The sequence below is a fragment of the Corvus kubaryi genome, unplaced genomic scaffold (genome assembly GCF_017639235.1).
Source record: "Corvus kubaryi isolate FWS band 111438036 unplaced genomic scaffold, C.kubaryi_AGA036_p1.0 76, whole genome shotgun sequence".
NCBI classification, from domain to species: Eukaryota; Metazoa; Chordata; class Aves; order Passeriformes; family Corvidae; genus Corvus; species Corvus kubaryi.
The window spans coordinates 9,126,474-9,142,561 of NW_024582063.1; the positions used below are offsets into that span (position 1 = coordinate 9,126,474).

At 38.2% G+C, this 16,088-nt stretch overlaps 1 protein-coding gene across 1 annotated transcript in view; it reads right to left on the bottom strand.

Annotated features, from left to right (window-relative positions):
• Positions 1-268: 268 nt before the first annotated feature.
• PPP2R5A (protein phosphatase 2 regulatory subunit B'alpha) overlaps positions 269-16,088 on the bottom strand; it is a 42,799-nt gene continuing 26,979 nt past the window's right edge. The window contains exons 4-13 of the mRNA XM_042051862.1: positions 14,724-14,816; positions 12,646-12,776; positions 12,381-12,440; positions 11,066-11,174; positions 8,616-8,669; positions 5,467-5,517; positions 4,652-4,771; positions 4,440-4,567; positions 2,226-2,327; positions 269-1,487 (exon numbers count right to left, since the gene is read on the bottom strand). Coding sequence (XP_041907796.1) covers positions 1,355-1,487; positions 2,226-2,327; positions 4,440-4,567; positions 4,652-4,771; positions 5,467-5,517; positions 8,616-8,669; positions 11,066-11,174; positions 12,381-12,440; positions 12,646-12,776; positions 14,724-14,816 — 981 coding nt within the window. The 3' untranslated portion in view covers positions 269-1,354. The remainder of the gene's footprint in view (positions 1,488-2,225; positions 2,328-4,439; positions 4,568-4,651; positions 4,772-5,466; positions 5,518-8,615; positions 8,670-11,065; positions 11,175-12,380; positions 12,441-12,645; positions 12,777-14,723; positions 14,817-16,088) is intronic.

The following is a 16,088-nucleotide window of genomic DNA, read 5'->3' on the forward strand; positions in this document are numbered from 1 at the left end:
GCAGCAAATTGGATTGATCCAACAGAGCAGTTGGGAGTACAAGGCCCTTTAGGCAGTGCTAGTCCCACACCCTCTGTGAAACAACTACCTAGAGACAAAACAAAGCAACAATAAGTGTAATACACATGACTCAAACAGTATAGCAGGGACTTCCCCACTTCTGCCGCTCCATGAAAAGCCAGATTGTACAGTTAAAAAGGTTGGTTGGAACAGCCATTCTAATTCTCCTGGTCTTCATAAACACAAAGATGTGAGGTACAGCACTAAATACAAACATAAAGACTTTATTGAATGCTGCTCAATTCCCCAAAGATCTTTCATTACAAAATTTTTCCACACAACTGCAATTTAAGAGATTGGAATGGTACTCTGATAAAAGATGTGAAAAAAATACTTGATCAAGTAAACAGACAAGACTTCTATTGCCAACTTTCCACCTTTAAGAAACAGACTGCATTTTCTTTAAAGAAAACAAGGAACTCTTTCTTGACATCCTTCCCTCCTTACTGAAAAAAAAAAATACACTAATTTCAATTTTGGTCTCATTCTTCAGTCCATGAGATGCTAAAACTAACACAGAAACATCCAAGATGGGTCTCGCCGAGACTGCACCACTCTGGAGTGTCCTTGGGCTGATGAGGAGCATCATTGATGGGCTCTCCAGAGGAAGCTCCATCCTCAGCTGTAGCACGAGGAAATCCCTAATGAGCCCAGGACCCAAGAGGCAGCAGGAGTGGAGTAGAGGCACTGGCCACCCCAACCTGTTGCAGCTGATTCTCTCCCTACTTCACCTCCTTTCTAAAGTGAGCATTGTGTAAATCTAAATCTGAATCCAATCAGGAATTCAAGGACAGCGCTGTATCCGAGTTCCTTTCAATGCTGTAAGGGGCATATACTGAGTATCTCAAGTTACTGGTAACGTACCTTGGTTTTATTTGAGAAAGTACAGCACAACTAGAAGCCTTTTCTATCACCTTAACCAAAGTATGCAGCAATGTGAAAAGCACATATAAAACAAGGAAAAATGTGTACGTAGCAAACTATACCACCTATGTGCAACACAATCAAAAATTCAAGTCATAATTCGCACCACTCCCGTAATTATTTCACTCATTAAGGATGATAATTCAGTTCTATGAAACATTGGAAGTGACAGTATATCAATTAGACAAATTTACAATATGTTGTGGTAATGACATCACTTAACTGCTGTATTTAAATTCAAATCTTTACATTTGCCAGAGAAAAAAATTGGCTGTTTCTATTATACTGGTGAGGTTTCTTTTGCAAATCCTTATATATTTCAAAAGGGTACAAAAAAAGAATGTCTGCCGAGTAGAGGTGGTCATTTCTTTTATTTGGCACTTGTATTGTGTGCATTGAGCACGTTGTGAGTGCTGTTCTGCTTTTCTGCCATTGCCTTCTTGAGCTTTAACTCCTCCAACCTTCTCCACAACTCTTCACGTTCCAATTCTTTCTTTTTCTCTCTGTACAAAAGAGTGAAAGATGAATTTCAGATGTGTTTTAAGCACAAGCTAAGAGACACAGTCACTTAACTGTGACTTGTGTCTACCAATTCCTCTTTCAAGTTTTTCTCCAAAGCTGTATTTAGAGGCAATTACAGTTTCCTCAATTAAAAAGTGAGCATAACAAATCAGTAATAATGAGTGGTTAAACTGTACCTTTGCTTCAGCAAATGCAGACAATTGCTGTAGAGTGGCTTTGCACAGATGGCTGCAGTTTTAAGGAGGTTTTTTTATCACATGCACACAAATTAAGGGATTGAGCATCTTTGGGAGGCGAAGAACACCAAGCTTGGCAGTGGTCTCAGCTGGCCAAGGGTCACCAGTGCCCTGCCTCCCTGACTCCAACAGTGCTGCTTAGTAGGGTAGTACAGTAAGAGATGTTTTTGCTGAGCTAGGAAGAGTTCTCCAGCTCCATTCTCTCCAGACACCTGAGGCAGCACAGCCAGCAGCAGCTGAGCCCGATTTCACCACACAGGAGAGAGCACCCTCCCTGCCCAGGCAGGATGGGGAGCTGGGGCCTTCCTGTCCCCTGCCTGGGCTCAGCTCCCCCACGGCACTGCCAGGCACTGCCTCAGGCACGGGACAGCCAGCACCAAACAGCTCCACTGCAGAGCCCTGCAGCCACAACAGCAAAGCAACATCCAAAGTGACAGCCTGGACACAGACTCAGCAGTGGGAACTTGGAAAAAGGCTCAGTACCTTTGCCTTTCTGCTTTGTATGAGCTTGTGAGTTCATCGAAAAGCTTGCCATTCATTTCCATCAGGGTTTTCAGCACGTTGTACACCAGTGCCACAATGGTTCTGAAACAGAAGGAGCACAGCCATTAGATTTACTCAGTGACAAAATTAACTTCAGAAAACAAGCACTTGACTTCTTTTTTGGATTCTGAGCTTCTTATTCAAGATACTACTCTAACGTCAGGGAGTTTCTGAAACAAAATCCTTTCCATTTTATTAATTTACAGAGGAAATTATAGTATAGTTAAACACTTTTTGAAATGGCTATTTAACCTTGAATTCCTGACTTCTGTAATTGCACAGGATATAATTATTCATGCTGTGGCTGTACTTTAAAGCCATTCAATTATGTGAACCTTTAATAAACCAAGTTTTAACAACAACTTTGTAATATTTGAGCAATGAAATATGAGAGTCTAGAAAAATAAAACTTCTGGCTCCTAGCTTCAAGAAACAGCAGACAAACCACAGGCTTAGTGTGGTTTAGCACAGCCATGCAAAGCTCTCCCAGCAGTGTTTCTGGGCAGCAAGAGTCTTGCTAGAGAACTAGAATCATGAACATCAGATAATGGATTTGAGTACCTCAGTTTCTTTAAGAAACTCAACAGCTTGAGCAACACTGGCTGTGTGTTACATGGCTGCCTGTATGCCTGCACTGCCCTTCTTTTTGTGAAACATTCATATTTCAATAAACAATGTTGAACATTGTGTTATCTCCTTTAAACCCACCCATATTTATACAAAGAAATAAAAAACCAAATAGAATTAAACATTAAAATGCCTGTCATTGATCTTATCATTAATCAAAAAAGCAGGTAAACTGTCTTCCCTGTCTTCTCCCTCCCTGACAGTTCCCCACTGAGTGCAAAGCTGCAGCCCTGTGACCTTGAAAAAGGAGTCAAAAAAACCCCTAAGGAAGTAACCAAAGAAGGAGGTTTGCCTTTTCAGTGCTCTCTGTGCATCGTGGCACTAGGAAACCTCCCAGGTGCTCATCAGAGCCTTGTGCTCATTCAAAATGCACAGTGTCCTTTGCCTGTTACACACTTATTTTTTTAACTTGGTGGTTTTTTGTATCCTGGCTTTCATGTGGTTTGAGGTCAAAAGCCTATTTAAGGCTTTGGTTTTCTGAGAGGAAAAGTTCGATTTTAAGCAAGTAATTGAGTCCATATCAGCCAGCCAGATGGATAAAAGCATGTTTTGCTGTCCTCCAAAACAGATTAGCATCAAAGGATTAGACTTTTTTCCCCAAACTTCCTTGTCCTCAAGTAGGCAATTATCCTGTGTCTTTTACTTCCTTCATAAAGGGCAACTTCTGGCTGCAGACAGAGAAAGAGGGACATCCTCCAGATTTGTTGAGGTCCCAAATATATTGATGCTCCAAGGACTATTCCCCAAAGTTTATATTCAGTCTTAGTTGCTACATTTGCAACTAGACAGACCATCTACATAAACCCAGAATAATTGCAAAGCCTCCATGGGCTTAAATCAGGACATCTGTTTTACTCCAGGGCTGTGGGAGGCTCCTGCTCACCCTCGCTTTTGCCTGTACAAGCTTTACATTCTGCACACTGACTTCCAACTTAATTCAAGGTGCTGGCACCAGGAAGCTTTGCTTTTCAGTATTTCAGTACCATTACTGCTTCTTTCAAACACAGGAATACCAATATTTAACTTGTGGCACTAAATATAAAATGAAGCAGTCACTCATTTCTCAGCCCTACCATCCTTTATAAGCGTTGCTCTTCTCTGATAGGATCTTTTCCCCTTCTTGTCTCACTGGGCAGCAATAAATACTTATGAAGACACAGACAACTGTATTCATCTGAAGTATTAAAGGACAGCCAAGCATAAATAGAAGCAACCCTTGGAAATGGTTTTGGTCTAAGTAACATTAATTTGCATTTTGAAGTAACACATAGGATCAGATGTGATTACGATATGAAGACCATCATTCAGTTTCCTCACACTTTTTCAATAAATTCCAGGTCTCCATCATAAAAATGCAGAACAGTGAAAGCACAATATAGCTGAAAGTGACACTCCATTTAACACCCAGAATGCCATGGATTTAACCTGGTTTAAGTAAAAATGAAGCCACAAATGAAGCCACAAGCTCCCAATCCAAGCCTGAAACAGTGGACAATTTATTTACAGATGAAGGGAAATGCTACATACGGATTCCAGTGTTCTTTGGAGATCTTGTACAAACTGCCAAACATAATTGGTAGAATTTTATCAATGTTCTCCTCAATCAGGCTAAGAATATATTCGTTATTCCAGAAGTACAAAGCTCTTTCTGCAACCTGAAACACAAAGTTAGGGGTTCATAACAACCATAAAATAAGTTACCACAAGGTTTGTCTGGGGGTTTTGTTATGCTTATTTACCTGAAAATGTGAACTTGACACACTCTTGGATATTTGCTTAAATAAAGGCTCTTCTATTTTTTTGAATTGTGTTGGTTCTATAACATCTAAGATTTCTTCAATTTCACCTAAAAACATGACCTGTTTGTTGAGAAAGAAAAAAAGGATGAAAATGTTTTATATCACCATTGTAAACAGAAGCAAACAAAATACAGCTTATACATTAGTCATGATCTGCAAAGAACTCTGTGTGTGGTTACAAGACATTTAGACATTCACAGGAGTGTTGCAGTCTAAAAGAAGTTAATCATCACTGTCAGCTACCAAGTTACAGCTCTCCTCTTGGACTTCTTTTGTGTAAATACTGAATGCTTCACCAAACTGCTTCTGCAGAAAATAAGGTTTTTACAGTTTAAAAAAAAATTAGGGCATCTTATTTAAAGAATGGTTGCAGAGATTATCAGAGATCACCAAAGTAGCTTTTGAAGTGATAAGTAGTTAATTCCCATATAAAATTGCAACCAGCAGAACTCTGTAGCTGGCACAGAAAAATTTATCACCACTTGCAGAAACAGAGACAAAAAGGTCCCAAAAAGGGACCCACTTTTAAAGAGCTGTTGGGGATGGAATCTGGTGGGATAAATCAAACTCCTGGTTTTTAAACTCATTTTAACTACAGAGAAGAAACTGAGTCACATGACAAAGGTGAGTGCCTCAAGAAGCTTCAAGAACTGCAAGTTTCCTGCAAGATCTCTTGTAGAGCACAGTAGGTTTGGGAACCTGCCCCACAACATTTTACATCACAGCAGACACTAGAAACGAGACACAAAACCAACCTCTTTCTGACTGCACGTTTTTGGCCAAAATTTGAGCAGTCCTCTGATTACCTGTATGAAAAATACAAACAAGTTAAAGCAGAACAAGTTTCTTTTTATACTTGAGAAGATGAAAGAAGTACTGGTTTGCTTTTCCTTATCCAGTGGTTCAATGAAAACTGAATAAACACTCATTTAAATGTCTTGTTTAGGTTACCAGAATAACTTAGACCCTTATGGCTTTGTGTGCCTGTGATTATCCACACACACTCTGCTCCCATCCCAGTACTTACATTAACTGACAGGATGCTGATCGCATCAAAGCACCACAAAGTGAAGGTAACCCCCCTGCAGCTAAATCTCCCAGAATATTTTTTGTCTTCCACTCATCCATACTTTGGGGAGCACCTGCCTTGGCATCAAAGGTTTGAAGCCCGAGAGGAAAGAGTATCTGCTGACAGGGCTCTACAGAGGAGCCATGGCCTCCAACTCTTCCTTTTCCCTGCTACAATTTGACATGTTAGACTGGAAACTAAAGTAAGAAAGATGTGAACTTACAGAGGAAATGTATTCTAGTATCTATATTTGAAACTACCTTACACAAGACTGAAAAAAACAACCCTTTGGGAAAATTAATTGGAAAGTACAGCCCCCAAGAGGAATGAAGGGAATACAGCAAAGAAAGGCTGGAGGCATTTTTCCTAGAAATAAACATCTCACATGGCATCTAAATTGCAAAATGAATGCTGTCTTTAAAAAAAGGGAAAAAAAAGCTGTAACTATGTTCCAGAAGCAGAAACATTCTCAGAGCCTTATAAACTTTCATTCCGAGGAAAGGACCTCTATTTTTTTATGATACAACAGCACCTAATGGATCATACCCAAAGGCAAAATTACTCAGTTATTTGAATCCTTCCATATTTGCTTTTTGCCATATTGATTTTTTTCCTTCAGCTTTCCAGCTGGCTGCTTTATTAACAACTACATGTACTATCAAAAGTGGCTTTCCAGAGAAGAAGTTAATGTGACTGAAGTGCACTTTCCAGAACATGTTACTGCAAGAACTTTTGCATATACTTTGCTAGAGAGACCCATATTCTCAATGAAGAAGTGACATGTTCTGAGTATAACAGTGCACACCTCAACAGGATACCTATTCCTTGCTCCTCCTTGCTGGAGTATCAGTTTCCAGCTTGACTGTGCTTTTATATTAAAAAGCTGATAGCTGCACATTTATGTTCATGGATTGCTGCTCTTACTACACATTATTAATATTCTTCCCTGAGCTACAGGATTCCCATAAAGTGGCTTACAACATAGGCACCTGCTGGAAAACTTAACTCATGTACAAGGACTGCTCATTTAGCCTGATTTCTTCCATGTAAAGGCCACTGCACTCAGCAGGGTTAGGTAACAAACTCTTCTTGTCAGCTCTGCAAACATCAGGCCTGACCTGAGGCAGACTACCATAGCTACAAGAGCTCAGATTGAATGTCCTCCAAACTGACCCTGAGTGACAATTCCTGCCAGAAAAATAACAGGAAGGTATGTGTGAGACAGCCTTCTGATGGAGTTCTTAAAATATTACTTGACCTAAAGCCAAGAAAAATTTCCAATGCTATCTCAGCAGTTGCCCCAAATTTTAACATTTACTTTTCAAGCATTTCAGAAAGTTTCTTAAAGCTTCACTTCTTATTAACTTTGATTCCTTTATAAAGCAACTTTTACTATATATCCAGAGTAACAACCAAACCAAACACAGGCAGTGACTCTGCAGTGAGTTCTTGTGTCTTCTCCAGCCTGAATTCACCTTTAACTGATTAAGAAGCAACCACAATTGTACAGACTACAGTCCAGCCCAGCCTCAGAATTGCACTGTGGCACTGCTCTAAAGTCCTCACAGCAGTTTAGGCTTGGATCCTGCACCACACTTCGATAAATTTCTGTCAGGAAGTTCTGACTTTGTCGCGCTGTCACTTCATTCAACCTTGCAGGTTTTTATGTAACACTACATATTTTCTGCTCACATGTCAACTTTAACTGTCAAAATGCCTGCGTTGTTTCCTCACTTGGCTTAAGGAATATGGGTTACACAGTTCCTTTCTCCTCACCCTATCCCACAAAACCAGCTTATTGACCAGTGTGACTGGGAACACTGCAGCACGGGGGGGAAAGAAGATGCTTCAAGCACACAAGGCAAATCCACAGACACCCTCCACCACCTACAGAACAACTGGTCAGCTGATGAGGAACATCAGTGCTGAAGTGGCTGTGCTGGAAACAAGCTTCCACTGAAAGACCACTCAGAGAAGATCAATGCTGTTTTCCCAAAGCTGTTTATCTTTTTTTCTTTATAGAAGAAAAATTTAGGTCTTGCATAAGCTCTTCATTTTTCTGTCAGAAAAGGGGTAAAGTATATAAATATCAACATACCCCTAATGGAGAGATTCCTGATTGTCCAGCTAAAACCAGTTTCTTTTATAGCTGGCCTGACATCACTCTGTGTTCTCATGAGCTGCTGCACTGCCCTGAGCCTCTGTTTCTTCTTCATGGGCCCTGCCAAGGCCTGTGCATAAACCCTTTTTAGCTGAGCTGTCAATATGTATCACAGGAGACTCAGTTTGGCAAAAGCCACAGATGCCTGAAGCACCTCAGTTCTGACTGCCAAGAGCCACCCCAGGAACTGAAGAGGCAGGACAGAAACACCACATTTGGAATTTCAGAGGTCTTTCTGTCTAAATGAAGTGTTGTTATTCTTTTCAACTTTTATTTTGGGATTGTTTATTCCCTAAAATATTTCAACTTCATGCAGTGGCTAAGCATAAGCAATCAGTACCAAAAACACTGAAATTTTAATTTTTATGAAGAGAGAATATAGCCATTACATGCTTTCTCATTTGGGGTAGTTTGCATGATACCAGCAGTTCAAACTTTTAGTTAAATCTGTGCTCTATCTTGGCCACAGTTTAAGACACAAGTGCCCTTTCAAACCCAGAATTTTCTTAACTATCCTAGATTTCATCTTCTACCGCCCCTCCCCCCCACCCCAAAAATCCCACCTATAGATCTTTAATCAGGATAGCACAGCACTGCTGTACAATTCAACAGGTTACACTGAAATATTTAATTGAAATTAAAAATAGAAAGACATCCAACTGAAAAACACTTACAGGCTCTGTTAAAGTTGTATCTTTTTCCAGGAACTGTACAACACAATAGGCGAGCTAGAATGCAAGTCATATGGTTATTTAGTTTAAGCAGACACTGTTTAGACATTGCAGCATTACTAAGTATCACAACTTCTAATGGAAGCACTTCAGATCATGGGGGGAACCCAACCTAAGACACCCTTACACAGCCATTTCATTTTAGTCCAAACTAAACAAAACAGCAATTAAAGCAGCAAGATATACAGCCTGGTCTATCTTAAAAGAAACTTCCTGCTCACCAAAAATCATTTCTTTTCAACCTAGAAAATTATTTTCAAGCTTGGCAGATATTTCCCTAACTCATATCCCATATGCAGACAGATTTTTCTTAACATTAACTCCTGTATTAACATTACAAAGCTATCACTTTCAAACATCTATATTGGGGTAAAAAAGGGCTGTACTTCCAGTAAAAAACCAAGTTAACACAGGTTTGACTGAGCACACATTGCACATTGCTCAGGTACCAGACATCTACAGCACACAACATTCAGTGGTAAGATTACAAGTGAAAGAATTTTAACATATTGCAAGGCCACAAGAGATCAGGCAGCTGTTGTCCAGCTGAGTATCCAGTCCCAATGCAGCAGTGGCCAACAAGTGCCTGTGGAAAGGTGGAAGAAGTGGGGAAGCACAATGTGCTTAAGTCACCAGCACTGCTCTCCCAGCCTCTCGTGGTTTCTGTGCAGGGCCTGCTCAGGCCAAGGATATTTTATGTTATATAATCACTTAGAGTTTAGTTACTTAGCACATAGTTGAGTAAGTAAACAACCATCCCATGAAGAAACCATACAATAATCCTATTACTGAACTAGTTACAATCCTAGATTCTATTAAGACTGATTTTAAAAAGTCACAATATTTCACAATATAAAGCAAAGACAAAAATTATGTAATATGCATCACATTTCAATACTCAGGATGCTTGAATTTAAGCCCTCCCTTTCTTTTTTTTTTAATCTGTTATGCCAAAGCAGATAATTACAATGCTGTAATTGCAACAGGTCTAATTTATTTCTTTTTGCCCTTAGGCTACTGATGCATTTGTATAGACTAAAAAAATAATAAATGTCACACATTAATCTCATAAAATCCCATTATACGTATATATACAGTACAGTAATGCTTTACTGTTCAAAGACACAGACTCAAGCTTATTTCATCTTGAAGGCTTTAACTTTTAAGGGTAGGCTATACTTTACTCAGCAACAAAGCAACCAGGCCACTTGGGATTGCAATGCAGATTTAACACTGGCTTAAACCTTCGGCATAAAACGAAACCAGGAACACACGGTGCTGTGTGTGCACCTGGCACTGGTGTTTTAGGAAGGGACAGAGTGGCCTGCTCAGCAGGACAAATGCTACTTTCAGGTACAGCTGAATTAATAGAGCCCTTTCAGGTACCCAGGAACTGAATTAAATGCATCCCAGAAAAAAAAGGGCAGCTTGCTGTACTGATCTGTCAGTGAGAACACCTCTGGGAGGTGACTGGGCCCTTTCATTTCACTGACTGATTCCATGGAACAGCAAGGCAATAAAGCACGAAGACAAGTGATTTGATTAATTTAAAACTTCATATGAGAATTAGGAATTAAGTGAGCTCTTCACTTGCTCCTGTTTGTAGGCTCTACAGCCATAATGATTTCACTTTAATTAGAAACCCATTTTCTTGTATCTTTAGTCTGTAAGGAGCTGTATTAGTGAGCTAAGTTACAAAGCAAGTTTTAATTAGTCACAGCAGAATTACTTCCAAATTTGCATCAACTATATTCAATACTTGAAGTGCCATATGTCTGGAAAGGATACAGATTATTCCTCAAATGAAATGCTGAATGTCTGTGGCAAGTATAAGAATCAAAGTCAGCTGAAGAACTGCAGCATTCTGACAGCGTGTCATGGATCTACATAATTTCTGGCTGATCCAGAGAGCTACTGTGCATTTCTACCGTTTATAAATGGCAACAACATTCTCTCTCCACCCCCCCACCCCCCCACCCCCCCATCACTGGTATGGATTTAGAACGAGAAAAAACTTCTGAAATAAATACCTGGCCATGCCCAAGGTTCCTTTACACAGAGCATTTAAGTTACATAAAGGAAGTGATAAGAGCACAAGGCCCTGGAATTAAATGAAGCTTAAAGTGTGACAAGACTACAAGCAAAAAAGCTTCCAGCTTCAGTTGGTAAGTCTTTGACTCACTGGTACATACATTCTTTCACTTGTAATATATGCCAAATATTATCTCAAAATCAACATTTAGATATGAGATCTGGAAGATTTTTTAAAAAAGTAACTGAATTTGCAAATGTTTTAGAATATTGATACTTTAACACATAGTGCTTTAAATTTCGTTAGTTTCAAATGTAAATACAAAAAACCCCACCACTCTTAAAAATAGGCAAAAGCTTACCTGTGCATGAAACAAAGCTAATCCCTTTGCAGTATGCATGGGAATCAGAACTTTCATAAGGAACTGTTTGTGTTCTGCTTTCAGTGGCAGTGCAAAACCATTGATAATACTGAAAACATGAATAAGCAGGATTTATTTTTATTAAAAAATATTTTTTTTTCCTAGCAAGTCAAGAATTTCTGTAAGTTCAAGTGAAATTTCATTTCTGATTCAGTTTTTAAACCTGATTATTTTGAAGCCATAAAATAGCTCTACATGTGCACAACCTTTAAAAAGCTGGTATCATGAGAGTTTAGACTCTTGGCAGGAATACCAGAGAACCACAGTAGAACCTAAATAATACTCATTAAATGAGCTGAAGTATTTTTATCATGACCTCCATTAAATAAAATCATCTACAGTAAGTCTTGCTGTAGAATTTTAACGCTTAGACAGATGTATCAGGAAGCTGATCCATTTCACCTTTTCACAGTCACTAGCAACTTGCAGAGAAAAAAGAAGAGATTACACAATTTTAACAGTGCAGTTTGAACACTTGTTTTGAGATTGTTGAACAACCTTTCCCTTTAAAAACAAATTGTCTCATTGATTCAGTCATCTTTTATTTAAGAGTTGGTGAGCTCTAGAACAGACAAAAGTCCTTCAGGAAAAGGTTAGTTTCTTTTGCCCCTTACATTTCAGGCAAATCTGAGAAAATAATGGTATCCCTTTCACTTGATTTTTCATGAAAATTTGTTCCACAATAGCTTCACCATATTTTTATTTTCAGTTAGACCAGCAATACTTATACAATTTTCTACTGTGGCAGTTTTGGAAAGGCAGTAAAACAAACTAGCAGAGAAAAACTTCAAAGTTAAATTGAAGTTAGTGAAATAACATCCAAAAAAATGGTAACTAAAACCCCTTAGCACTTACAAGGCTTTCCTGAATAGAACTGAAGGAAAACCAGTCTGAAGATTAGAGCATTTCATTCAGCATGAGGGCAAAAGTTAACATTCATTTCCTGAATCAAAGAACAAGTCATCTATCAGGTAGAAGATAAGCAAGAGTAGATAGGTCTGACAAACAAGGACCCTTGAGAAACATTTTTTGCCAGTCATCTTTAAAACTTGCACTGAAAAATGAATAATTTATTCTCTGTGTCCTAATTTGATACTCATGTGGTGACCCAGACAGTATTAGATTATCCATGACTGCACTTCATCACTCATTACTGTAATAATTCTCTTCCCCCCCCTCCATCCCCAAAGCAGAAAAGCTGAAGCAAACATTCATAATAATATTTTATATTTTTTCTGTGTGAGATCAAACTTACCTTCCTAATATCTCAAGAAGTTCAGCAACACCATTGAAGTGCTCTGTTTCATATATAAACCTGTTACCAAAAAAGACAACCATCAAAAATTGACACAAAGGATCAGAGATTCCAAAGAAATAACCTTTACTAAGCTTCAAATGTTTGAAAGCTAGATCACAAACCAAACCCAGGTCTTTTATTTCAAGAATAAATCACTGCAGACCCAGACCATGAAGGCAAGATAAAATATTCCTGAAGTTAGTCACACATACACAGAGCATACCTGAGGAAAATGTTGTTTATCTGTTTCCTGATGAATGCTCTTAAACCAAGGAATTTTCCATAAATTCTATGAAGAACTGTCTTTAGGAAATCACGTTCTCGTGGGTCTTCGCTGTCAAAGAGCTCCAACAACTTTAAAAATTAAATTGAAATTCATTACTTTTGAAAGACTTAAGATTTTTGGTTTGTTACTACCTGATTTGAATTTTATCTTTAATTAACAAGTTTACATTAGGAAAAAAACAGAATCAGTTTAACTGTACATTTTGTTTAGCTGTCAATAGTAGATTTTCAAAATTACATTTTTAATAAAGATGATTTTTTTAAATAAACTCATCAACTTCATTCCTTTCCTGTGTACAACAGACACCAAAGTCATTCCAGTAACTATTATACTATCAAAATAAAAATGAAATTGCAAAAATGAGATTATCAAACTGTAGGTACGCGGTTTACACTTGTTCTTTAAGAAATCAGAATGAATCACATCCATATCTTGTATTTACGACTTCTTAATTAAAATCCTTTACTGCTTATCTCAAAAAGGTACTTTTATCTTGATGGCTGAGAAAAGCATTCCTATACAAGAAATTTTACAATTAAGGAGGGGGTCAAAGAATAAGCACAAGATATGTAATTATTAACCAATTCCCTATTAAAACAGACTAAATGCTGCAATAAGCTAACAAAATTTCCACACACTTTTTTCTTGTAGAAAGTTTTCCAAGGATACAGAAAAGACCATGCTCACTCAAAGACATAAAAAATATTCCAGTCCCATTATAGACCACAATTTTTGTTATTTTTTTAACCCTGCATGTCCAAGCAACAGCATATTCAGAAATGTTAGCTGCCTTGAGCAAGTGAGTAACAGCTCAAGCAGTCCCCAGAGTCTCCTGCTCAGGTCTGAGCTTAGGTATGTCTGTACCAAGCAGCACAAGGGACTGGAAACAGCTGTTCAGGAGCTTGGTTCGGGCTCATTTCAATTTTATATTTAGCAGGAATTTCTCAGGGTCACTACTCCATGTTTTTTCCCATATATAGCTAGCTGCTGGTTGCATTGTCTTTATCTTGTACTCTAGAAAAAGATCAAGTGAAATGTCAGGAACAAACTCTGCAATGCTGCTCTTAAGGACCACAGGTCAATTTGTAAACTGGATACCCACAGCCAATAGTTCACCAGCAGCTTCAGGCTTAAATTTTGTGTGTAAGTGGAATAAAACTGAGAAGAAGGAAACACTTATAAACAAGAACAGTAGAATCAAATAAGTGGAAATTAAATGCAGTCACTGAAGGTAGGGAGGGAAAGCACCCATCTTGTGGTTTTATTTTTCATTGCTGTATTGTGATGGCCCGCCAGCACTCTTCAGATACTGAGCAAACAAGTATTTTGACAAACAAAATCTGGCAAACAAATATTTCAACATGTTGAAAAAAATCCCCACTGAATTCACCTTGAACAAAAAACTGTTATGGAATTCTACACTGTATTTCCCTAAGAAGTTACATTTAATATGAAATCTCACTTTGTTTTCTTGATCATAGTTGCTTTGCATGGTAAAGCATGACTTTCCTAAGTAATTTCTTACTTGATTTTCCTTCCATGGTTAATACACAATAGCAAAGAGAATTACACTATCTACACACAAGTAAGAAGGTGTTGAAACACATTTCATGTACAATAAGTAAATGAACTTTTTACAAGAAAAAAGCTTGCGGTAAGTTTTCCCATGATACAACTGTGAAGAAACCAAACACAAAAGGACTACAAAAATATAATTAGCACATTGTTGATTTGACTGGAATTAAGTTACAAATCATGAAAAACACAACTTGTCCTCACAAATTCCAAATGTCTTGCATTGCAACGCAAATGAAAACAAAGTGTTTCTGAAGTTACTAATTACATATAGCCCCGGTGGTAGGATGTGCTGTTTATTTAGTGTTTGGCAGAAACCACTGCTGGAACAACTGAAATTTACCCTGTGTCAACGTGAAAGCTTTAGGAGTCCATCTAATAAATTAAACTCGAGAGGTGATCTTTAAATCCCACTTTCAACTTTAAAACTCCCCTCTTACCTGCTGCACAAATCTCTGGTCAATGTATCGCTTCGCAATGCTGGGCTGAAAATCTGGGCTCTCCAAAAACCTCAGGAAAAACTCATACACCAACTGCAGACATGGAAATGAAAATTCTGAAGTTAATAAGTATACCATAACACAGATCTCAGCCCAAAACCAGTGGGACTATTCACATGCTCAAAAACTAAAAAAACTGAATCAAAGCCTAACACATCACTGCTTAACCACAGCCTCTACTGGAATTTACTGAAAGAATTACATTAAGTACATAGAACAGTTTAATTCCCAGAAGAGTCAAATGAAAATATCACTAGTGGACAAAAACCAAGTTCTGAATGTTACGTTCCTGCCATGTTAAGACTTTATTGTCGAGAAGTAAGCTACCAAACATTTATCAGCACTCAGTAAAATTAAGTGCTCTAACATTACATAATTCCTTAAAGAGATGCTACTAAGTGTTCCTGAAATTAAGTTTTGACTGAAAACTCTGAAAATGGAAAGTCATATTAAAGCAGCTGAATGAATTCACAGAAACTGAAAGAGTTTGGATTGAAATTAGGCTTCTATATCCTGGAAACTCAATTATAATATCCATTATGGCTTGTAGCATGTTATTTCTATTTAGTTCAAGTTCCCATTTGCTACAATCCCACAATGCCCACAGATAAAAATTCTGACAGAAGATAGAGCTACCGAGGGCCTGGGTAACAGAGAGTGGCATGAAGAGGCCAGAGTACAAGTCCCATATTTTGGGGCTTATCAAAAGTCCAAGATAAAATACTGTACTTCCATAACAATGGCAGGTTATAAAATACCCAGAGGGCATCTCTTAACTAAGACACAACCGAGAGGAAAGAAGCCTTGTGTTTAGATTACATTCAGAGCTGTTTATGTTCTCAATGACTATTTCATAATTCCATATAATTAAACAACTGATTAGTTGTTTAATTATATGGAATATAATGGAAATAATACTAAAATGCAATTTAGGTGCATAATGCCATCACTGACTGTGTTTCCAAATAAAACCCACGCAGAGCTGTGCTCATACTCACAGGCACGAATTTCAACTATTACCACCCTGAGTACTTAACTAAACTGAGAGCCAACACCTGAGTAATTCATAATTATAATTAGGAACCTCACTTGAGAGAAATGCATGACAGTAAGTACTTTCATGTAGAACATTTGAACTGACAGTTACTTACGCATAGCCTCAAGGAGGGTGTGCTCTATCTGCAAAGCAGAAGCTCAGAAACACAAGTTACCCTTCACTTGCTCCCCCTCTGAAGAAGAGCTTTTCATATCAGCAGTTTACATAGAAAACCAGAATTGTTAGGGTTGGGAGGGATCTCTGGAAAT